The sequence below is a fragment of the Rhamphochromis longiceps genome, linkage group LG22 (assembly GCF_057381845.1).
Source record: "Rhamphochromis longiceps isolate RC_006_pf linkage group LG22, R_longiceps_female_GT1.1, whole genome shotgun sequence".
Classification (NCBI taxonomy): domain Eukaryota; kingdom Metazoa; phylum Chordata; class Actinopteri; order Cichliformes; family Cichlidae; genus Rhamphochromis; species Rhamphochromis longiceps.
In genome coordinates this window covers 6225592-6249530 of record NC_140577.1, presented here as the reverse complement: position 1 = coordinate 6249530, position 23939 = coordinate 6225592, and the positions used below count along the sequence as shown (strand labels likewise).

The 23939-nt window shown below is 44.4% G+C and overlaps 1 protein-coding gene across 3 annotated transcripts in view; it reads right to left on the bottom strand.

Annotated features, from left to right (window-relative positions):
- Positions 1-23939, bottom strand: part of pvrl2l (PVR cell adhesion molecule related 2 like) — a 376118-nt gene that overhangs the window by 214675 nt on the left and 137504 nt on the right. For all 3 annotated transcript variants that reach the window (XM_085395491.1, XM_085395490.1, XM_085395489.1), the window contains exon 2: positions 7996-8108. In XM_085395491.1, coding sequence (XP_085251617.1) covers positions 7996-8108 — 113 coding nt within the window. The remainder of the gene's footprint in view (positions 1-7995; positions 8109-23939) is intronic.

Genomic DNA, 23939 nt, shown 5'->3' with positions numbered 1-23939 from the left:
GGAATATAAACCTCATAGCACAAGAATGGTTTCTTCATATCTGCAGCTGGAAAACTTGACAAAGCTTTGATCCCCTCCTCTCTGTCGCGTTGATGATTTTTATTTGTTCAATTAGCAAACCATTACTCAGGCTGCTGAAAATGTACATATTCGACTACTGCGGACTTTTATATTATATATTCTGATTCTGTGTCAACAAAGCTTCAAGCAGCTAAAACAAGATGATGTTTCACATGTTTAGCTTTCAGCGGTTTGTGCAGGGCTTTGTTACAACACTGATTACAGTTTGTTTGCAAGTACCACAACAGAACAACAGCAGCTTTAGTGGATGTATAAGTAGCAGGCTCACTGTACATCTTCATTCCTGCACTTGTTTTTATTTCTCCATGTCTGCCAAGCATAAAATCATATGGAGATGGATGGAAGCCTTATCAATTTATTCATGCTTTACAACATGCACGCAGCAATAAATAATAAGACATCTTAGGATGTACAGTGGGATCCAAAACATTCTTCTATTTTGCATTAGTTCCCAATTTATCTCAAGAATATTCATGCCAAATGATAAAACCAGCTTTGAGTGAATCTCTACAAAATTTACATAAATTTTAGATTATATCTGTATTTGCTTTGCCCCCCTTTTGACAGCAGTTCTCGAGCCGCATCGGCTCCACAGTTTTATGCAAAATCTGATAACCCACATTATCTCAGCATGATCTGACGTTCGTTCGAATGGTTCTCATGGTGTCAGGAATGTTTGGCTCTCTCAGTCTTCAAATGAGATTAAAAAGATTCAGTGGAGCTGAGGACTCCTTGGTCTTTGGTCTTAAGTGCTTGCGAACCTTTGATGTGTGTTTGGGTCATTATTCTGCTGCAGTGTGAATCCATTTCCAAGATGTGAGGATGGAGTATCGAGAAGTGCAACTTCTTCTCGGTAAGAGCGCTTTGTATCCGGAGCAAGTGCCCGATCACAGCACTTCACAGCAAATCACCAGTAACACCAGGTGGGAGCTTGGTCTCTGCATCCAAGCGATCCAGCTGCTTGACAGCACGGATATCATTAATCAACATGAAACCTAACTTTTAAATCACAGCGTGTCGCTGTTACGAACTTGTATGTCCGTGTGTTTGTTTGTGCAGGTGCTGTGTTTTTGTCTATGTTAATTTAGCTGTGCCAGGGCCCTGTTCTGATTGGTGCGTGGACTTACTGCCCCGGTGTGATTGGATCCAGCTGGAGGACCCGCCCAATAAAAGGAGGCTGGAGTGCTACAGCGGGAGAGGTCCTCGCATTTCTCCTCATCACCCAGCAGTAGTCCTGTGGTAGCCGCTGGCTGCAGTATACGTGCGAAAATTGTGGAAGTGGAGTGGGTAGGGGTGAGCTGCCGTTTATTTTGATCACCCGTTTTCTCCTGTTTTTGAGTTGGTTAAGGAGGTCAGACTCTGTCTTTATTTTGACTTTATTTTGGTGAGGTCAGGGGTGCGGGATTTGTGTAGGTTTGTTTTGTTTATTGTTTTGGCCTTGGCTCACCCTGAAGTGTTGACACTCCCGTTTTGGTTCTCTTTATTCACCTTGTAAATAAATCATTTCACATCTAACGGATTTGTTGCGTGTGACTGCTTGGGTCTTGGGGGGGGGAAGCGAGTGCCTCGCTCATGTTATGGCCTGGCCCTAGACGGGTCGTAACATGAATTGGGGGCTCGTCCTCTGCCTTTTCCTGTGGGTTTTTGCGTGTGTTTGGTCTGTTGGCGGTTTTCTTGGGTGTGGGGGTGGTAGGTGTGTGGAATTATGGAGTTTTCTTTGGATGATTTTGTTACTTCGCCTTCGTGGGATAGAATTGTGAAGTGCAGGAAAGCGGATTTGCTTATCATTGCTAGTTGTTATGATGTTCAAGTGTCCTATGGTGCCCGCAAAGCGGTGGTTAGGGACGCTTTGTGTGCAGAGTTGGTGGAGCGAGGCGTTCTTCCTGCCCCGCAGGCAGCTGTAGAGCAGCCTGATGGCGGGGGTGTGAAGGTGGCTCCGGAGGCTGAGCCGGGGTCGGATGCCAAAGGGCCTGTTAACGTGCTACCAGCCGAGGCGGACTCTGATGCGGCTGAGGCGGGCTCTGACACAGCCGAGGCGGACCCTGATGCTGCTGGGGCGAAGCCTGAAGCAGCTGAGTCCGGTACGGCCGGGGAACCCCTGGCGGGGCGGTCTACGGAAGATCTCCGTTTGACCCTCCGTATTAGGGAGGTGGAAGCCCGTGCTAAAGAGCTTGAGGTACAAGCAATGCACCTCCGTGTCAGAGCTTTGGAGCTGGAGCGAAAGCCCTCCACATCTGCCTCTAGTCATCCTAGTACGTCCACCGCGGTCCCGACAGGTTTTGACATCACCAAACACGTTAAACTGGTTCCCCCGTTTCGTGAGGCCGAAGTGGATTCCTATTTTAACGCTTTTGAGCGTATAGCGGCCGCGTTAAGTTGGCCGAAGGAATTTTGGCCGCTGCTGTTACAATGCAAATTGGTTGGCAAAGCCCAGGAGGTGTGTACCAGTTTATCAATTGAAGATAGCCTGGATTATGACGTCATGAAGAAGACTGTGTTGCAGGCATATGAGCTCGTCCCAGAAGCCTACCGTCAAAAATTTAGGAAGTGTGAAAAAACCGCCAATCAGACATTTGTGGAGTTTGCCCGTGAGAAAAGTCGCCTGTTTGAACGATGGTTGCAGGCCAGTAAAGCACAGGATTTCGAGGGGCTGAAAGAGCTTCTTTTGTTAGAGGAATTCAAAAAATGTTTGCCGGACCAAGTAGTTATTTATCTGAATGAGCAAAAGGTGCCCTCACTTGCTAAAGCGGCAGTGATGGCTGATGAGTTTACTCTCACCCACAAAACTATATTTTCAGCCGCTGTCTCACAGAATATTAGGGTGGGACAGGAAAGGAAGATAAAGTCACCAAAGATAGGACTGAAAGATAGACAGGAGGATGGTGTTAATCGCGACTGTTTTTATTGTCGCGGACCCGGACATCTAATCGCTGTCTGTCCTGCGCTCCGGAGGAAAGAGCAGCGCAAAGGCTCTAGAAATCCAGCGGGCGTAGGTCTCATCAAAGTTGTCCCTTTGCCTAAATCGCATTCCACTCTCACCCGTGATTTGCACCATGTGGATGCAGAAATAGAGCCACGTTTTAAACCGTTCATCACGAAAGGCTTTGTTTCTGTGACGGGAGAAGAGGGGGACAAAGTGCCTGTTACTATTCTTCGGGACACAGGTGCGCATCAGTCGTTTATGTTGGATAGTGTACTACCATTGTCAGATAAAACTGCTTGTGATTCGGATGTGTTGGTTTGGGGAATTAAGATGAGCGTTCTTCGGGCGCCGTTACACAAAGTCCATTTACATTCGCCCGTGAAAACGGGGCATGTCAAAGTTGCGGTGAGTTCCCAGTTGCCGATTAAAGGGGTTTCGTTTATTTTAGGAAATGACTTGGCTGGTGGGACAGTTTTCCCACCGCCTGAAGTGGTGGAAACGCCTATTTCTTCTGTCACTGAGGTTGCCGCCCCTTTGTTAAATGTGTTTCCTGTTTGTGCAATCACTCGTGCGCAGTCACGCAAATTTGATGACATTATGGATGTTGCTGACACGTTTATGGCGACGCCAGACGAGAGAATATCTCCCAGCCGTGAGAGTGACAGAACAAAAAGCGATGTGATGAAACTGATGCCAGAGCTGGATGAGAAATTGAATAGGGATGCATTGATAACCGCTCAGCAGAATGACTCATCACTGGCTCCCTGTTTTCTATCTGCAGCTAAGAGTGCAGGAAGTGAATCACCCACTTCTTATTTTTTGCAAGATGGAGTTCTTATGAGGAGGTGGTCCTCTGACCGGTGTGGTTTGCCTGGTGCTACGCAGGTGGTGGTGCCGAAGCCACATCGAGGGCAGGTGCTTAGCTTAGCGCATGATGCCAGCATGGCTGGACATCTTGGGGTGAACAAAACATATCATCGGGTGTTGCGCAACTTCTTTTGGCCAGGGTTGAAAGCTGATGTGGTGGCATATTGCCGTACCTGTACCACATGTCAGATGGCGGGGAAACCTAACAGACCCATTCCACCTGCTCCGTTACATCCTATTCCAGTAATAGGTGAGCCGTTTGAAAAAGTAATATTGGATTGTGTGGGTCCCCTGCCAAAAACCAAATCCGGACACCAATACATACTTACAATAATGTGTTCAGCAACAAGGTACCCAGAGGCAATTCCACTACGCACGCTGAAAGCAAAACCGGTGCTAAAAGCACTACTTAAAATTTTCTCTACTTTCGGGCTTCCAAAGGTTGTTCAAACAGACCAAGGAACGAATTTCACCTCAAATGTTTGCACAGGTTGTGGAGGAGTTGCACATAAAACATGTAAAATCCAGTCCATACCACCCGGAAAGTCAAGGTGCTCTGGAAAGATTCCATCAAACCCTCAAAGCTATGCTGCGCAAGTTCTGCGCGGGGTCGGATAGAGAATGGGATGAGGGTCTGCCGTTATTCTTGTTTGCAGTCAGAGAAACCACTCAGGAATCCTTGGGATTCAGTCCGATGGATCTGGTGTTTGGACACGTGGTCCGCGGTCCCCTCCGCCTTCTGAAGGAGAGGTGGTTGTCAGAAACTTCTGAAACTCAGCATAATGTTCTGGATTATGTTAGCGGACTTCGGGAAAAGCTTCACCTTGCATGTCAGTTAGCTCGAGAGAATCTGTCACATACGCAAGCTAAAATGAAAACTCGCTATGATAAAAAAGCTGTTTGCAGAAGTTTTCAGCCGGGAGAGAAAGTGTTGGTGTTGTTGCCTGTGGTAGGGTCCAGCTTATCAGCTCAGTTCGCTGGCCCATATGTGGTGGAACAAAAACTCAGTGACAACAACTATGTGATCCAGACCCCAGACCGCCGGAGAAAGTCTAGGGTTTGTCATATTAATCTGTTAAAATCGTTTCACTCGAGGAGTCCTTCGGGTGCGCCGTCTCCAGTGTGCGCCGCTAGTACTGTTTCTCCCTATGAACCCTCTGATGACGGGCTACTCCAGAAAAGTGAAGCGCTGGGTAGCGGCCGGTTGAAAAATTCGGAGATCTTAAATGATTTAGACACATATTTAGTCCACCTGTCTGAACCCGCTCGAGCTGACATCACTGATCTGATAGAAAAGAACTTATCACTTTTTTCTGATCACCCTCGTCAAACTGCGGTCCTGTGCCACGATATTGATGTGGAAGGACATAAACCGATTAAGCAACATGCTTACCGAGTGAACCCAGTGAAAAGGGCGATAATGCAGAAGGAAGTTGACTATCTCTTAGAACACGGTTTAGCCTTTCCGAGCGCCAGCGCATGGAGTTCGCCGTGTGTGCTAGTACCAAAATCCGACAACACTCCTCGGTTTTGTAATGATTACAGGAAAGTTAACGCTGTTACCAAACCTGATTCATTTCCTCTTCCTAGAATGGAGGATTGTATTGATAGAGTGGGATCGGCATCGTTTGTAACCAAACTTGATTTGTTAAAAGGTTACTGGCAAGTACCTTTAACTCCCCGAGCCTCTGAAATATCTGCTTTTGTTACACCGGACCATTTTCTCCAGTATACGGTTATGCCGTTTGGGTTGCGTAATGCACCCGCTACTTTCCAACGCCTTATGGCCAAAGTACTGGCGGGCGTGAATAACTGCGATGCCTACCTGGACGATGTTGTCATTTACTCATCCACCTGGTCTGACCACTTACAAACACTCTCTCTTGTTTTCAGCCGTTTTCAGGAGGCCTCGCTTACGTTGAACCTAGCCAAATGTGAATTTGGCAGAGCCACCGTCACATATCTGGGAAAACAGGTGGGTCAGGGACAGATACTGCCGGTGACCGCGAAAATACAGGCGATCGTTGAGTTTCCAGTCCCACAAACGAGAAGGGCGCTGCGCCGATTTCTAGGAATGTGTGGTTATTATAGAGGGTTTTGTAAGAACTTTGCCACTGTCGTCGTTCCTCTCACCGATTTGATCAGTCCGAAGAAGCCTTTTGTGTGGACGCCTGTTTGTCAGACTGCTTTCGAGTCTGCGAAAGCATTACTGTGCAGTTCCCCTGTTCTTACGGCCCCGAAGTTTATGTCCCCTTTCAAGCTCGAGGTTGACGCTAGTGCGGTTGGTGCAGGAGCTGTCCTTATGCAGGAAGACCATTGCGGCGTGGATCGCCCAATTTGTTACTTCTCAAAAAAATTCAACAAACATCAGATGAATTACAGTACCATTGAAAAGGAAGCCCTTGCCTTGTTGTTAGCCCTACAGCATTTCGAGGTGTATATCGGATCCAGCTCTATCCCTGTTCAAGTGTTCACTGACCATAACCCATTGGTTTTTCTCTCCCAGATGCAGAACTCAAATCAGAGACTTATGCGTTGGTCCCTTCTCTTGCAAGACTTCAACCTGCAGATTAGGCATAAGAAAGGGACGGAAAATGTCATCGCGGACGCCCTGTCGAGAGCAATTTTGTAGTCTAGGATTAAACACTAGAAGGATTGTTTAATTCTTATGGAAGGGGGTGTTACGAACTTGTATGTCCGTGTGTTTGTTTGTGCAGGTGCTGTGTTTTTGTCTATGTTAATTTAGCTGTGCCAGGGCCCTGTTCCGATTGGTGCGTGGACTTACTGCCCCGGTGTGATTGGATCCAGCTGGAGGACCCGCCCAATAAAAGGAGGCTGGAGTGCTACAGCGGGAGAGGTCCTCGCATTTCTCCTCATCACCCAGCAGTAGTCCTGTGGTAGCCGCTGGCTGCAGTATACGTGCGAAAATTGTGGAAGTGGAGTGGGTAGGGGTGAGCTGCCGTTTATTTTGATCACCCGTTTTCTCCTGTTTTTGAGTTGGTTAAGGAGGTCAGACTCTGTCTTTATTTTGACTTTATTTTGGTGAGGTCAGGGGTGCGGGATTTGTGTAGGTTTGTTTTGTTTATTGTTTTGGCCTTGGCTCACCCTGAAGTGTTGACACTCCCGTTTTGGTTCTCTTTATTCACCTTGTAAATAAATCACTTCACATCTAACGGATTTGTTGCGTGTGACTGCTTGGGTCTTGGGGGGGGAAGCGAGTGCCTCGCTCATGTTATGGCCTGGCCCTAGACGGGTCGTAACAGTCGCGTTTAGGGACATTTTGTGTGTCAGGGCATTTCCAGCTTTTCACATCTCGTTTCATGTCACGCTGTCAACATCACAAAAATGTTCGGTTCCCTTACCGCCACTGATTCTCTAAATGATACCAAAATTATACTGTGGCAGTGTTGTACACAGTAAGGCGCTGGTTTTCAGTCGCAAGGTAGCAGTAGTGGGATTCCCAACCCAGATCCACCTGTATAATGTCGTTTCAACCCTTTATTCCCACCACCTTGTTGCACTCACACTGCACTATCGCTCTTTTTTCCTCTTCGCCTCCTCACAACCCTCTCTTTTTGCCATAAATCTAAGACTTGGATATGTCAGTACAAATGTTTTTCTTTCTCATCATCCTCTTTGAAATGCTGTTATGGCTTTGGCCTTGTTTCCTCTCCTGAGATGTGGTTTAGATATTGCCTCTCATCCTCTGAGACCACTGCTAGACAGCCTTAAGCTCAAGAAGCCCCTTCAAAAGGTTGTTTAGAATAACAATTTGACATCAGATGCCATGTGGCAATTACCCTTACTTATGTTCTCTTAGAAACTATTTCCTCCTTTTATCGTCTCTCTTGTTTTGCCACCTGAGTCTTCCTACCGGAGACAGTCTAGATAACTTTTTGTATCTATTTATTTTTAAACTGTTCAGTTTCTTGGAAACTTTTACCATGAGTTTCCTTATTGGCATGTCTTTATGTTACCGGTCGAATGAACAGATCATGGAGGAGAGACTGGCCATTTGACCCCTAAATAAGCGTGTCCATTAGGCTACAGTGCACGCCTTACTTTTAAGCTCTGAATCTCAGCACTTCTGGAATTATTAACAATGTTGTCTTTCATCTGCTAACCTGTGTGAGCTTGGTCAGACCGCCTCCATCGTTAAATTGGCAGCTGAGCTCAACAGACTCTGTGGGATACGCCTCCAGCTCCTCCGCAACTTGCACTTTTGGAGCCCCAATTTCTGAAAGCAGAAGAAAGAGAAAGGAGAAGAGAGATTATGCAATCATTCATATCATCATATTTCTTTGTAATAAATTTAAAAGAGGAAGTTGAACAAACAGGGACTAAAAGAGGTAAGAATCTGAGAGGAAAGCATTTTCAGTGGGCTTTTAATTAAATGCACTTGCTGTGACTGATATTTTCCCCTCCCACGTTTTGTTTGCCATGATTGTGAAGGATCAACCTCCTTCATTCATTATAGATAATTTAGAGAACTATACTCAAAACAGAGCGAGAAAGAGGATTAAACGAACAGGAGACCATGAGAGAAAAGAGACAAGCTCCTTAAAGAGAAAGAAATAAAAATTCAGAATCATTAGTCTTTGGTAAAAAAGCCTCAGGCAGAGGCTTCCTTCACCTGGGTCCTCCTCATTACAGTAAAGCTTGTCTATCAGGAGACATCGCTAGGGGGCGAGCCTCTAGGAACACGGTTGGTTACTTTGCCTTTCATCTGTTTGCAATTCAAAGGAAGGCACCTGTAACTTTTCCTTTCAAGCTGAAGTGAAAAGTGTTGAGGGAGCAGAGAAGGTCAACAAGGCCAGCACAGGTTTAATGAGAACAAGCCTATAGAGCCGCCCTCTGCGATCAAACTTAAACAGAGATCAAACACATATGCTAACAGCCAAGCAATGCCTCAACACTGTGTGCCACCTGTTGACCCGCAGGCTGTGTCAGAACACAGAGTTTAAACTGGACAAGAGGAATTAGTTTTTTAACATTCATCCGTCATTCTGTAATTGACTGACTCAGCTCTATGCAGCTGCCAGACCTCCTTTCAAACCTATACTTTATCCCTTTTTATCAATTTGTAACAAAATGTCACTGTGCTGCTGTGATACGCTATTTTCTTGCCAACAAGAATTGGTGTTCCTACCCATGTATCAGGTTTCTTTGTTCAAATACTCTCCACAGGAGAGCCGGACGTCAACTGAATTTCAGATTGATCTGCCAAACAGAACTGATGTTGCAGAAAATGCATTTCAGGCTTGCAACAGAAGTGCAGGAAACCCTGAGCTAGACACATTCTGCAAAACAGCAGGTTTAAAAAAGTGCTCCTCAGAACATTGCTTTAAACTGCATGTAGGCTCTTTGTTGTGTTGTTTTCCCCCTAGTGAGAAAATATTCACTTGCTGTATAAATTTCTTAAAATTGAAGGACTTTAATGAACTTGTAATTCTTGTAGCCAACAGAGGGAGAAAGACAGAAAATGGCTCAACCAGAATAAGAAAGAAAAATGAAAAGACAAAGGATCAGAGAACTTGTAATCCTTTCTTAATACAATCTGGGCCAAATCCAGCAGCTCAAAGTGTTTGGCAACATCCATAAACAATCATATGAGACTGGGAGTGACATTTTAAGCGTGTCCAAATGTTCATGCTTTGCAGTCAAAATGTTGTTTTTCACAGTGAGCCATCAAACACTCATTTGGAGTAACTTAATGAAGCTTTTCTCTTTCTTTTTCTTTTTTTTACTTGACCTGCTGCTTTCACTCATTCAAGCTCCAGATCCCCTGCTGACCCGGGATCAAATCCTACCAAGGCCTTTCTTGTCTACCTCCCCTTAGTCTCTGCCCTCTCAGCCAGCTTCTGTGCCTGTAAAGATAAAATTCTTGTGGGGAGCCGGCCTCTTACTCTCACCACAAGAAAAAGGGGATAAGCACTCACTAACCGCTAGCTATAACCGCTAGCTAGCCTCGGGTGTGTTTGGAAAAAGCCTCTTAGTGTGTGAGGGATTGATTAGGACAATATGTTACATTCTGCACCATGGAGGTGAATGGGCTGGCCGGGATTTAGCCCGAAAATCAGCTGTAAAACGCAGTCACACTAACAAAAGAAGTGTGAAGGTTGTGTGCTGCAGGAGGTCTTGGGTTGTTTTGGATTTACAGCATGCGCGCATCCGCGTGTCCAACCATGTGTGCGGGAGTGGATTTTGTGTGTGAAGTCATATGCATGCTTTACAGCGCAGGACTGATGTGTGCATGTGTGATCGTTGTACGTCAGAGTGTGCGCATAAATCACAGCATCTCACTGTAATGTGAGTGCAGATAAGACTGACTGAGTCACTGAAGCACACTTTTTACCCCAAGGGAGACAACGGGCTGTCAAACCATTTATCCATTCCTACTGTGGGTCCAACACACTCACACACACAGACACACACACATATAGACATGCAAATAAAATAAATTAAGTTTTTACACAACCCGACAACAACGAAAACAGCAGAGTTTGAATCTGTTTTCCCCATTTGCTTCTCTTTCGATGTCATTTTTGTTCACATTTGCTTTTTTCTTTTCTCATAAACAAAAACGCGGATTAATTTCACTTAATTAAACACATCAACACACAACTCCCACTATTCATAAAGAAACCAAAATGCAGAAATACACAGACACACCAGATGGTCTCACCAAAGCCATGAACCACATAAATGTTTGGGTTATTCATAGTGGTCAATGAAATCTCTTCTGTGACGCACGGGGAAAAATATAATAAACAGAAACAGGGAGAAAAGAGAGGAAGAGGGGATGATGGTGAAGGAAAATGAGGTGTATTGAGGTTAAAAGAGCTAAACAGTGAAAGAAAACGATGTCAGGAAGAATATGAAAGGAGCTTTGAGAAGGATGGTAGAAACATTTATTTAGGGGAATAAATATTACGGAATAAACGAGGAAAAGCGACTAAAGGAATGTCTGAAGCTGAGAGAGGTGGAGGAGTAGACTGGAGGAGGAAATAAAGAAAACCGGAGAGAGGGGAAGTTTTAAAAATGGTCAAAAAGCGACACGAGGAGAAAAAGCTAAATCCTTGAAAAGTAAAATAAGGGAGCAGAGAGCATGAGATGACACCACAGATGATTCATTTCCTCAGAGTCAGATGGAGACCGAACCTACTGGCTCCCTGAGATGAGACGAGTGAGAGGGTGAGAAAGTTTTCATTCTGACCGTACATACAGACCAGCGTGATCTCAGCTGCAGCAAAGTTGCAGCTTGTTTTGAGGTTAACCATCCAAGCTGATACTTGTTTGCTGCAGTGTATAGGCTACGTTTTAAACACTGACATTTAGTTTGTCAGAGTGTGCAAATATAATACATCGTGTGGAAAAATATCATCTAAGCTACAGAAGACTTGCATGAAAAAAAAATGAAAGCTCACAAAAGTTGTTGTCAAACATGAAATCAGTCTCAAAAGATTTAAAAAAAAGTGGGTAAATTATGTTAAGAAAACACTAAATACTGGTTCTATCAGTTCTATCAGCATGATTATGGTATCTCTGGAAATGTAGTGATAGCAAAAGAAACCGAGACGTGACTATCAAACACTAGGTGAGAGTGAAAGGTAAAAAATAGTTCCACAGCAGCTTCCTGGTTCATGGTAAGTAGTAAGGTAGACAACACTGTGATATGTACTGAGAGTGCAGAGAGGTGGAGGTGTGCTCTGGAGTGAAGAGGAATGAAAGTCAGCAGAAGCAAGACAGAATAGGGGAGATGGGTAACAGCGACCTGTGGTCAACCATCATAAGCAAACGGACGGCACACAGGAGAGGACGGCAGAGGCAGGGGGGGAGTGGGTGGACATTAGTGTCAGGGGTGGGACAGCAGCAAGGATAGCAGAAAGAGAGGAAGGGGAGGTTTCCAAAATGAGGCCTGCTATGATATGTGGTTTGGAAACACTGGCACTAAAAAAAGAGAGGAGGTGGAGCTGGAGGTGGCCCAGTTGAAGATGTTAAGCTATTTGTGAGTCTGTTTGTTTGAGCACGTTTGCATGAATGGCTTGGAGACAAAGTTAGAGAGGCGAGGCTGAGATGGCTTGGACATGTGCAGAGAAGTGTCTAACAAGTCTCAGCGGATACACTGGACAAAGAATGTTGAATATGCAGCTGAAAGACAAGAGGAGAAGGGAAAGACCTCAGAGGTTTATGGAAACAGTGAAGGAATACATGCAGAAAGCTGGGGTGATAAAGGCGGAGGCGGATGATCTAATGTTTTGACTCCTAAAGGAAGAAACCCAAATGAAAAAGAAGAAGAAAAAGTAATAAAAAGGTGTAATTGCATACTTGGATATTGGGTGAAGGCTTTAACTCCCCAAAAAAGAAGAAAAAAAGTCAAAATTCTACTTGAGTTGTTTTCTGTTATTTGCTTTTAGTAGTTCTGGTGCATAGAGACATTGCAATCAGTAACTGCCTTTATTGAATAGTTGTAATTAACATGTTGAATGCAAGTACTGCAGATGGGAAATGTGGGGAATGAGAGCAGGGGAGTGCCATGCAGCAAATGTCAGGCCCATCGGGACATGAAGTAGGTTCTCAGCTGCCGAGGGCGTTTTGGGCCATGCCACACTCACCCCAACTTCTAGGCCACTGCATCTCCAACAGTCTTTAAATCTTTAAAGATGCAGATGGGTGAGGTTCAAAAGACCTCAGCTAATAGCCAAGAAAGAGAAGTTTTGATTTTTAAAAAAAAATCAAATAGAATTTTTATTAAATAAAAGCAATCTGAAAAGATCAGGAGCCTGCTCTTCTATCGCCTAAAACTGGGGAAAGCTCTCAATGAACAGTCCAAGTATGTATATATTTTATTTTTCTTCAGCTTTATTGAAACATAAACTTTAAAGGTTGCTAAAGTAAGTTGCTTACAGAAAACACTCAGCCCTGTGAAATCAAGTGTCATCATTGCTTATGCCTAATTGTATTGTTTTCTGGAAGCATAACGTACAAATGTTTGTCCCGCTATCAAGGAAATTGGTGTCAGTGCACCACAATAATTCTTATCTTTTTAATCCTCTCCAGCTTGCAACCCCAGTGATCCCACAGTTTGTAGCTTATTCCTACTGGAAGTCACTGTGGATTGGAGCAACAGCTAAACACAAACAGAAAGTCAAAAAGGGAAGGTGTAGGTGAACAGCCACATTCTGCGTCTCTCTCAAAGCACCAGGGAGATGAATCACAGTTAATTGACATTTAGAGGCTTGTGGCATTTGCCTGTTTATGTGGAGATTCCCCATGTAGACAGGCATGTAGGAAGAACGTGAAGAATATGCTGATGGGGTGCTCAGTCATCCACATTAACATCCAAATCACATGCTTATAGAAGGCAATGAACCACAGCTGTTTTGTTTTGGAGTTTTCTGTCAGCCTGTCATGATGTCAGCTATGTCAGCTTTTATCTGGTTGATTGCCAGCAGCTGTCAGCTGATAAAAGTGAAAGAATGGATGCATTTGAAAAGCTCAGGCTTCTGCATGGAGAATGACTTTAAACATATCAGCGGTACATTATGAATCCATAGCTGTATTTTTCCCTTTGTGACTAAATCACAAATTGTTGGCAGCAGGGGATATATTTATGGCTGACCAAGGTAACAATCAGTAGAGGTTATTTTCCTCCCAAACTGTACCATTTGCTGTAATTTTGCAGAAAATCCAGATTACTACTTTTACCAAGCAAAAACCTTGAGGGATGAAAAATGAAGCAAATGCCAAAAAGTGCATTTTCATTCATGGCTGCTTCTAAAGGAGATAAATCCCTATAGAAGCAGCTTTACAGACGAAATAATCACATTGACACCTTTGTGTAAAAGGACAGCTTTGGTCCCAGGAGCCAATTTAACCCTTTATACCAAGAAGGCTTTAAAATTATTTTTAGGTCACGGCTCCTTAGACTGAGAGGCTGATGGTGATTGAGGCAGATATAGCCTCTAGCTGTTTGTTACGTTTCACCTAATTCGAGTCACTTTGCATTTTTAAAGGAATTATGTGTCTAATAATGTGGCTCACTGTGTGATTAATAATAGTAGCAGCACGTGCTTCAGTTTTGTGAGAGAAATTCTAGTATTTTATGTTTCTTTATATGTTACTTGGCACTAATTAACAGGTGTCCATGTGTCGTGTGTGGAATCAGTCTATGGATGGAACCTGCAAACTAATCTTAGCATTAGCTGATAACAACACTTAACCCTCTCCTCCTGATACCAAGAAATCAACACGGTGGTGTCCAAAATGCTACAGTTTATATTTAAACTTTGAGTTTGAAAACCAGTGGGTGGTGTTAAAGTAGCTACATCCATCTTTTATTTACAGCAGGGGTGTCCAACACCGCAAGGGCCGGTGTCCTGCAGGTTTTAGATGTGTCCTTGATCCAACACAGCTGATTCAAATGGCTAAATTACCTCCTCAACATGTCTTGAAGTTCTCCAGAGGCCTGGTAATGAACTAATCGTTTGATTCAGGTGTGCTGACCCAGGGTGATATCTTTTTTTTTTTTTTTTTTTTTTTTTTTTTACATTACGTGATGGCAGAGCTTCAGTTCATCCTTTGTCATTTTTTTTTTTTTTTTTTTTTTAATAAATAGGACAGGGGGAATGAATGAGAGAGAGAGGGGGAGAGAAAGAAAGAAAACCAAAGGGGAGAAGAGACGGTGAGAAGGGGGGGGAAGAGAGAGAAAAAAAAAAAAAACTCCTGGGTCACCTGTATGGAGAAAAAAAAAAAAAAAAACAAACAAACAAAAACAAACAGAGGAGACAGCAAACAACAAAGAGCAACATAATAATAGAGAAAACAACGCACCATCACAATAAACTAGCTAGTCATAGATATCAGTATTTACTAAGTAATAAACGATATTGTGCAGCACGCAAGATAGACAGCGCACAGTGTGCTTTGAGGCAGCAGCCAAGAAAGCTTTAGTCCGCGTCTGTGAATACCCATGTGTGCATACCTGTGTGGATCAGCATGCTTGCATTCCAAAGGTTTCTCCATGTAATGATCTGCTAGGGAGTGTGGGGGGGGCCACAGCCCCGTCCTCCAGGGTGTGAAGCGGGTATGGAGGAGATCAAAACTCCAGACATCCAGAGGCCCCCAGAACACAAGAGACCATGGAAGACCAACAGAGGGGCAGCCGCGCCACTGTCCCAGTAAGAGCTGAGGAGAGTCCCAGATGAGGGCTCGCCCAGCAGCCGCGGAGCAGAAGTCAGGGGGAGTTGCAGTGACGCGCCCGTGAGCTCCGCCGGCCCCCAGCTGCGCCTGAGTGACCGAGCCCTAGGCCGAGAGGCCGGGGGCACCCCACCTCCAAAGGGGCCCGAGCGAGCCCCAGGCCCCAGGCCCCGACAAGCGGCCGCCAAGGAGTGAGCCGGTGTGCACCCGGACGCCCACCCCCAGACACAAAGAACCACCAACACACCGACACCTGAGGGAGTCCGCCACCGGCAGGGGAAGTGGTGGTGGGTGGAGATAGGCCTCCAAACCTTGGAGGGCCTGAGGTGTCCCCAGAGAGGTGGCGTCTGATACCCAACCTGACATATAGACACAGACATACAGGCACACACAGACACAAACATCCATTCCCACCCTCATGCTCTCATATGCACTCACTCCACACTCAACCAACGTGGAGACAGACATAAAGAGACGCTGTACACACAATCACACTCCCCAAGCGTACTCTACAAACCGGGTCTAGGTACCCTTGCCCCTGGAGGGGGGAATTGCACCCAGACCCAGGTGGTGTTACCCTTTTCCCTGCGGTGGGGAGAGGCAGACCACCCCGACTCCGCAGCAGCAGGGAGGCCCCACACCCCAGACCGCAGTCGGACGGCCAACTCCTCCTACTAGCCCTCCCGCTCCAGCAGGCCGCAGAGAATGGGGGTGGGAGAAGACTCCAAACCTCCCTCCACCCGCTCATTGTAGTGTTGATGCATATGTGTTCTAAGGTGCAATTAAAACCCAGGAGGGCATGGAGCTACCTGCCAAGGAGCAGCAGGTAAGCGCATAGTCCCTCCTGCTAACCCTCAATGACTAAGTGTATTTAAAATTGAGAGGTGGGCAACGACGTCAGGGGTGGGGTATACACCCTGATGGTGATTTGGACTCCGTGATTGTGCCCACCCCCAAGATCCTATATGTATGTGTAATGAGAGTGTGAATAATGTGAATGTCTAAGTTGTGGGATAAAATTGAGGCAGAGGCAGCCAGAAGGGGACGGGGGGGGGGGGGGTAGCCTCCTCTGCACCCTGGTGACATACCCCCACTCCAAGGCCCTGCATGTGTGGGTGGTTGTGGAGGAGCGGGAAGAGGGAGGCAGCTGGAGATGGGGAGGGAAGGAAGGGAGGGGCAGGTAACCCCTCCCTGGGGCCAGCTCCCCCGCTGACCCCAGTAGGCACTCCCACCCTCCGCGACCCGCCAGGGAAGGGGGGCCCAGGCCCATCAGACCGGGGCCCAGTGCAGTAGCGCCCCCCGGCTCCACAGAGCCCTGGACAGTCCACCCAACCCCACCACAGAGAAAACTGCACCCACCCCACCAACCACACATCTTCCAGACTACATAAGACGGTAAACGCCCAGGCTGAGATCTTCCTCCACCTCTCCTGTATCTCCCCCTCCTGCAGAGAGTTCCTGAGAGAAGAAAGCTCCTGCAAGATGTGACCATCCCCCCCACCAGTTGAAGAGCCCCCCAGGCGGCTCGATGCACCGGCGGCACCCTGCTCCAGGGCCGGGCCCCCATGCACCCACCCGCCCACAACCCCGGCAACACACCAACCAGGACCCGAGCCCCCGAGGCCCGGCCCGGGCCCCAGCCCAGAGACGGAGCGCCCCCAAAACCTCACGCCCATCCCGGACCCACCCAGGGGCAGCCAGGTTGCCAGGTCAGTAACCCACGTCCGTCAGCACAGACCCTCCCCTAGCCCCGCTGCACGCAGCCGCGAGGAAACAGTCACCTGAGAGCCAACAGAGCCCTCAACCGGACGTGACCGCTACCCCGGGTTGAGCCCCCCAAGGAAGATGCCTCCGGGGAACCCCCCGACGCCCTAAGCCTGTCCCTACCCCCTCACCAATCACAACAGTGAAGGCGGGACCAAACTATGACCCCCCACCCCCACTAGGTGATGGAGCTGATAAAAGGGGCCCAGAGCAATTGATCTAATGTGGTGGCAGAGGCTGTGTCAAGACTAATGTAATCTAATAGATAATTTCTATATTGGTTAGAATTAAGATTATTTTTATTTTTCCAGTTCATGAGGACTGTTTTCTTGGCTATGCATAGGGCAGTGAAGATCATATGGGCTATATTCTTTTCTGAAGTGACATTATCTAAGCTGCCCAACAAACACACTAAGGGGGAGGTTGGAATGTTACATTTCAGACATTTTGATAAGTCTTCACATATCTCGCGCCAAAACTTTTGCACTGGTGGACAGAACCAAAGAGCGTGGATGTAATTGTCTGGTGTATTGCCTTGACAGTGTGAGCAGTTGTTGGAAGATGTAAAGCCCATCTTGAACATCCGATGACCTGTATAGTGCACTCTATGAAGTATTTTGTATTGTATTAATTGCAGACTGGGATTTTTAATTAATTTAAAAGTTTTTAAGCAAATCTGAGACCAGAAGTTTTGGTCTAGGTTGACTGATAAATCTGCTTCCCACTTTGCAGTAGGAAGGGATATTGATTCATCTAATTTAGAAAGTGTTCTGTATATTTTAGATAATAATTTGGGGGATTTAAGAGTAAAAAAATGTGCCGCACTTAGTGGTGTTTGTAATTCAACTTGACTGAGGTTAAATTTCTTTTTTACTATGGATTTAATTTGTTGATATTCTAAAAACCTTGTCTTGTTGATCCCATATTGTTCAACTAGTCTGTCAAATGGAATAAATTCTGTTCCCTCTAATATATGTTCTAAGTATTTAATTCCTTTACAACTCCATTCTGGGAAATTAATCATATTATTGTTTTGTAATATGTCAGGGTTATTCCAGATAGGTGTACGTTTGCATGGGATTAATGAAGACTCCGTTATTTTTAGAAACTCCCACCATGCTGTTAGAGAAAAGCTGATGTTGATACTTTTAAAGCATTCATGTCTTTTGATGTTTGAGCTAGTAAATGGTAGGTCTGAAATCTCTAGATCCTTGCATAGTGCCTGTTCAACATCTAGCCAGGGCTCAACTAAGAAGGTATGTTTTAACCATTCTGAGATGAACTGAAGCCTGTTGGCTAAGAAGTATTGGTGAAAATTAGGCAGATCTAATCCTCCTCTATCCTTGGTTCTTTGTAGCGTTTTTAAGCTAATACGCGGGGGTTTATCTTTCCAAAGGAATTTGGAAATATATGAATCCAGAGATCTGAACCAATCTTGTGATGGTTTGTTAGGGATCATCAAAAATAAGTAATTTATTTTTGGCAAGATCATCATTTTTATAGTGGCGACCCTTCCCATGAGTGATATGGGTAAAGATTTCCATCTAGTCAGATCGCCTTCTACTTTCTTTAGAAGTGGGATGTGGTTTAGTTTAGTTAAGTCTGAAAGCTTAGGAGAGATATTAATACCTAAATATTTAATATTTCCGGATTGCAGTGGGGCAGAGGAAGAATTATGGAAGGAGCAGTTAATGGGGAGAACTGTAGATTTTGGCCAGTTAATTGAATAATCTGAAACTCTTGAAAACCAGTTTATTAAAGTAATTACCTCAGAGAGGTTGGTTTGTGTGTTTTGCAGAAAAAGCAACACATCATCCGCATAGAGACTGATTTTATGTTCTATGTTCTTACATTTTATGCCCTTAATTGTTGTAGCCTGTCTAAATGCTGCTGCTAGAGGTTCGATAAAAATTGCAAAAAGTGGGTGATATCTTAAACCTGCAGGACACCGACCCTCGAGGCCTGGAGTTGCCCAACCCTGATTTTCAGTGTATGATTTACAAATGTTTTTTGTGTCCCCCTGCTTATTTCTCACTGTTATAGTTTAAAACAACTGAGTATTTTCACTTTCAGTTCTCTTATTAGTGTTTTATACTCTGTTTTCATTTTTTATGGCCTGTTTCTCTGCGATCAAAGGACTAAGAAGAAAGGCCTCTATCCAAACTGAATAAAACTGACTAGAAGTACCTTTCACTTTTTCATAGACTCCATACTTCAAACTTTAGCTGAAGACTTCTTTCCCCCACTGAGTAGTTCAGAAACAAAAGTAGCACTTTACCGAACAAGGCACTAATTTATAGACTTCCGTCCATAACAGGTCTGGAGTCTTGAAATAAGTATTCTTCTACATCGCTGATTCATATAATATAAAATTGCCTGTTTCGTTTCTGTTTCTTTTCTGTGCTCATTCACGAGCCAAACAACATCTGTCTTGGCAGAGCCCCCAGGTACGTGGTGTTAAATGCGCGATCACTTCGCTTAATCATATCTCTATCCTCCAGCTTTTGTCACTCGGGTATGAATGTAGGTGGAGGTGCAACATACCTTCTTTGTCGAGAGACAGCTGTCGAAAGCGTTGAGTGATCAAGCATAAACTGAGCTGTAGGCTGCCAATATCGTCACAAATATACTGTAACTGTGCTGCTAACGAGAGATGGAAAATGAAAGATTCATGCAATGAAGGTTTAATCACAGTTTCCTCACTCAGCATTGCTCATGGCATTATTGGAATTTTATATAAGAGCTTCGGTTACAATGGAAAATACATTTTTAGACGAAGGAGGAGTAAGAGGCGAACGATGGAGAGGAAGGCAGCAGTGACAAGGTGAGCCAGTACACCTATGTGAGACACCAAAGATGGGCTTTAGACTAATGAAGGTGAGTTTAGTTATAAATCTGAGGCCATGGTCCTCATCTTGAAAAAGGTGGAGTGCCCACTCTGGGTCAGGGACGAGTTCCTGCCCTTGTGGAGGAGTTTAAGTATCACAGCGTATTGTTTAAGATGTCGGGAAAAGGGAGCAGGAGATCGAGAGACGGATTGGTGGGGTGGCCGCAGTGATGCGATGCTGTACCAGTCTGTTGTGGTGAAGACATTATTTCCCGGTCGATCTACGCCCCTACCCTCAACAATGGTCACAAGCTCTGGGTAGTGACGGAAAGAATGAGATCGCGGATACAAGCAGCGGAAATGAGCTTCCTCCAAAGGGTGGCTGGCCTCTCCCTTAGAGCTAGGGTGAGAAGTTCGGGCGTTCGGGAGGGGCTCAGAGTAGAGCCGCTGCTCCTCCACGTCGAAAGGAGCCAGTTGAGGCAGTTCGGGCATCTGACAAGGATGCCTCCTGGGTGAGGTGTTCTGGGCATGTCCCATGGGGAGAAGGCCCCGGGTTAGACCCAGGACACGCTGGAGAGATTAGATCTCTCGGCTGGCCTGGGAGCACCTGGGTGTTCTGGACTGGTTTGAGCTTCTCTGCTTGGGCTGCTGCCCCCGCGACCCGGCCCCGGATAAGTGGAAGAAAATGGATGGATAAGTTATAATCCTTCATGTAAGTGGTCGTGTAATTGGCTGATAACAGGGTTGGGGTCTTGAAAGCATCACATTATTATTGCTTATATTTAGTCGCAGAGTCTGAAGTTAGAACAGGACAACAGTAGGGCTGCCACAAACGATTATTTTGATAGTCGACTAGTCACAGATTATTTTTGCGATTAGTCGACTAATCAGATCATGCATCCATTGGAGTACAGCTTATTGCACCAGCATGCATCTGCTCTTATATAACTATCATTAGCTTACAGCTTTAAGTGTTTACGGTATGTGCTAACTAAAAATAAAGACAAGATGATAGTTTATTAAATTTTAATGAAATTTTCAGATTGTTTCGGTGAAGTTTAATAAACTTCTTGCTATCTAAAATATAACGGACACCAGAGTATATTCTCGAGCATCTCACACTTCTGATAATCAGTTGTCGTCTTGACGTTTATTCAGCTGTATAAAAACTATAACTTTAATCTCAGCCAAACCGATTTACTCAGGAACAAATAAAATACAAAAAAAAAGCCAAACAATAACATTTTTAAGTTATTTAAGTGACTTATATATATTTAACCTGAGTAGTGAAAGACGGCGGTGGGTTTGAAAACGATTTGCCGGGAGTCCGGTGTTCTCACGGGCTCTAGTGAGCCTTGCCCCCGGCTAGCTATCGAGCTAGTGGGTAACAGACGTCTCCGAAAAGCGCTTTTGAAAATATGTGGTGTCTTGATAAACTGAGCAGATATTTGAGGTTTACACAGCTACATTCTCGCCTGAAAATATGTTAAACGTTTATTTTGTGACCCAGAAAGAATAATACGAGTAATATTAAAACTAACTAGCTGCTGCCATTGTTGTAAACTGAGCTGGGCTGCGCTATGAATTCTGGGACACAGCTTCTTCTTCTTCTTCTTCTTCTTCTGGGTTTAACGGCAGCTGGCATCCTTGTACATGCAGTGCTGCCATCTTCTGTTTCAGTCCGTTATTACACTCTTAAATCCTACTACTTATTCCTTCGTCTTTTGTGATCTTACAAACCTTCAAACGATGCGTCGACTATTAAATCAGTCGTCGACGATTTTGATAGTTGACGTAATCGTGACTAGTCGACCAATCGTGGCAGCCCTAGACAACAGTGTGTGATATCAGTCATTTTGATCCACTGTATAGCACGTCAGCAGCCATTAAAATCTCCTCATGACTTTCATGAATGAAAAAAATACAATTCATCAAAGGTCATGTGAATTAGAAGAGAAGAGGAAGGCGTTGGAGTTGAGTGACTGTCTCATCCACCACTAACTGGGGACTTGAATTACCGGTAATTGGTATTTGACAGCTCATAATCATAGCTATCTTTTCAGTAGCAGAGCACTGATCAACAACACGGCAGAGGGAAGCGAAAAGGGAGATTACTTGTCACAAGGACAGCTTTAGTTCCACACAAACAGTTACTGTATCAGCTCACACTCGACAGCTTCTGCTACATTTTAACAAATGTCACCTAAATACCAAGGCTGTATACATTCTCATTCTTTCCATAGATGTTTGGTTTTCAATTTCGAAAATGTTGGTATTTGTTTTATAAAAAGGTGAACTGATATGGTCTGTAGATGGCGGTTTTTCTGTCTGGCAGCATTTATTTCTGTACAATTCCTATGAATCTTAGCCTTGACAACATTCAAAGTCCTCAAAGCAAAAGCTTGCCATCATTACTTCTCACTCACAGACGAATCAAAGTTGAGAAAAAGTCGATTCGAATCCGACAAATCCGATATTTATCATTAACGCTGAAAAAACTCCTTATGTAACCACAACAAGCACCATCCACTACACTTCAGTTTATATCACTGTTGCCAACAAATGATGTGACTACAGAGCAGACCATGTAGTGATTTTCATTCTGCATGAAACCAAATTTTCTAAGGATCATTAACGGTTCAGGTCCTTTCATTTAAAACAGACAAAAATAGTCAACATGCAACTGTTAAAAAACAAAATGCGCTATAGAAAAGGGCAAAAAAGTTTTGCAAGTTGTTGTCTCTCTGCACATCACTGACCCCTAATTACCTCGAGCTTGCAGGGGAAGCACCTAGTCTTTGGTTAATTAGATTTAGTTCTTGCAGCACATGTGATGAAAGTGCACAAGGTTGTTTACAGGAATTGAAATAGCAAATTAGCTATGCTTGTGACAGCTGGAATCACCCCGAACAATCTCTGTAAATGTGCAACTGTTGGTTTGATGATGAATGCTCTGTGTGATTAGTTCCCTGGTGTGATTTCAAACTCATTTTTCTCAGACTGCATCTGCAGGTGGAAAGAAGTCTAGAAATGTAACGGTGAAATGATAACGGCCACCAGGCACACTCAGGCAAGCGATAATTCAGGTCTCTGAATAGCGTCCATGAATACTGTGTCAACTCAATTGTCTTAACAGTAAGCAGTTTATTGAAATGGAGGAATAATACTGCTTCAAGTCAATCTTTTATGTCAAAATAGAAAATTAAGTTGCGGCGCATCGCTACAAAGCGAAACGCGATTGGTTCTCAGTGAAGGAGAGGTAATTTTATGTGAGAGAAATAAAGGATTTGCAAAAATCTGTGAAGTTACCAGCAAAAATGTTCCAATTTTGAATGATAATCCTTAATTTTCAATAGGTTAAAGAACTGTAATTTCAATTATTTTTGGCATTAATTGTCAGGCATGCGAGGTGATAGACTGAGTCACAAAGGCAGAAAAAAAATACTTTCAGTTTAACATTAATGGGTAGCTGACAGCTGAAATAATTGGCATGTTTACACTGTGGGTGGCTTTTCAGTGTTACTGTGCTGTCAACTGACAACCTATTAACTCCAGTTATAGCGATTTTTTTTCTTTTCTTTTCTTTTTTTCTCTTTTTCTTTTTTAACTGGAACTGAAGGGCTGCATAATCCTCTGTGGGCTGAGAAAATGATATGGCCTATGGGCTTATGAAACACTTTCAAAATCCTCTGGCACTTATTTCCAAAAACGCCCAGTGGACAATCTTATAAGGACTGTACTGGTTTTCATTTCTGAAAGTTGGTATTTTACAAAGGCGCCATATTCATTCACCTGTATCTTTAAAGAAGCGTTAAAGCAGTTTTACAGCTGTGGTGTCTCTGTGCATGTCTCACGATGAGAACTGACTCACCAGTAATTGGTATTTGATACTAAATGAGTGCTGCATATAGTCATCTTTAATCAGGTTTGAAGGCCTTTTGATGATAAATGTAGCAGGGATTTTCCATTCTCTCTGACACCCTTACACCGTCGAGAGCTTGATAAGGTTCATGATACTCCACACAAAAGCCATTGTTACAATAATGAATAGGTGGCAGATATGCAATTTAGTTACACAGTATAATTTGTAGGGCACCTTAGTGTAGATAGCTTATCTCCCAACTGCTCAGGTATTTCATGCATGCAAATCTACAACAGAAAAAGGTAAAACGGAGACATGACATTACAAAGGAGCAGTCCCTGTTATTTGCATGTGCTGAATGTTTAAAGATGGCAAAAAGATGGATCTCTACACAAGAGTACTCGAGAGGCAACAAG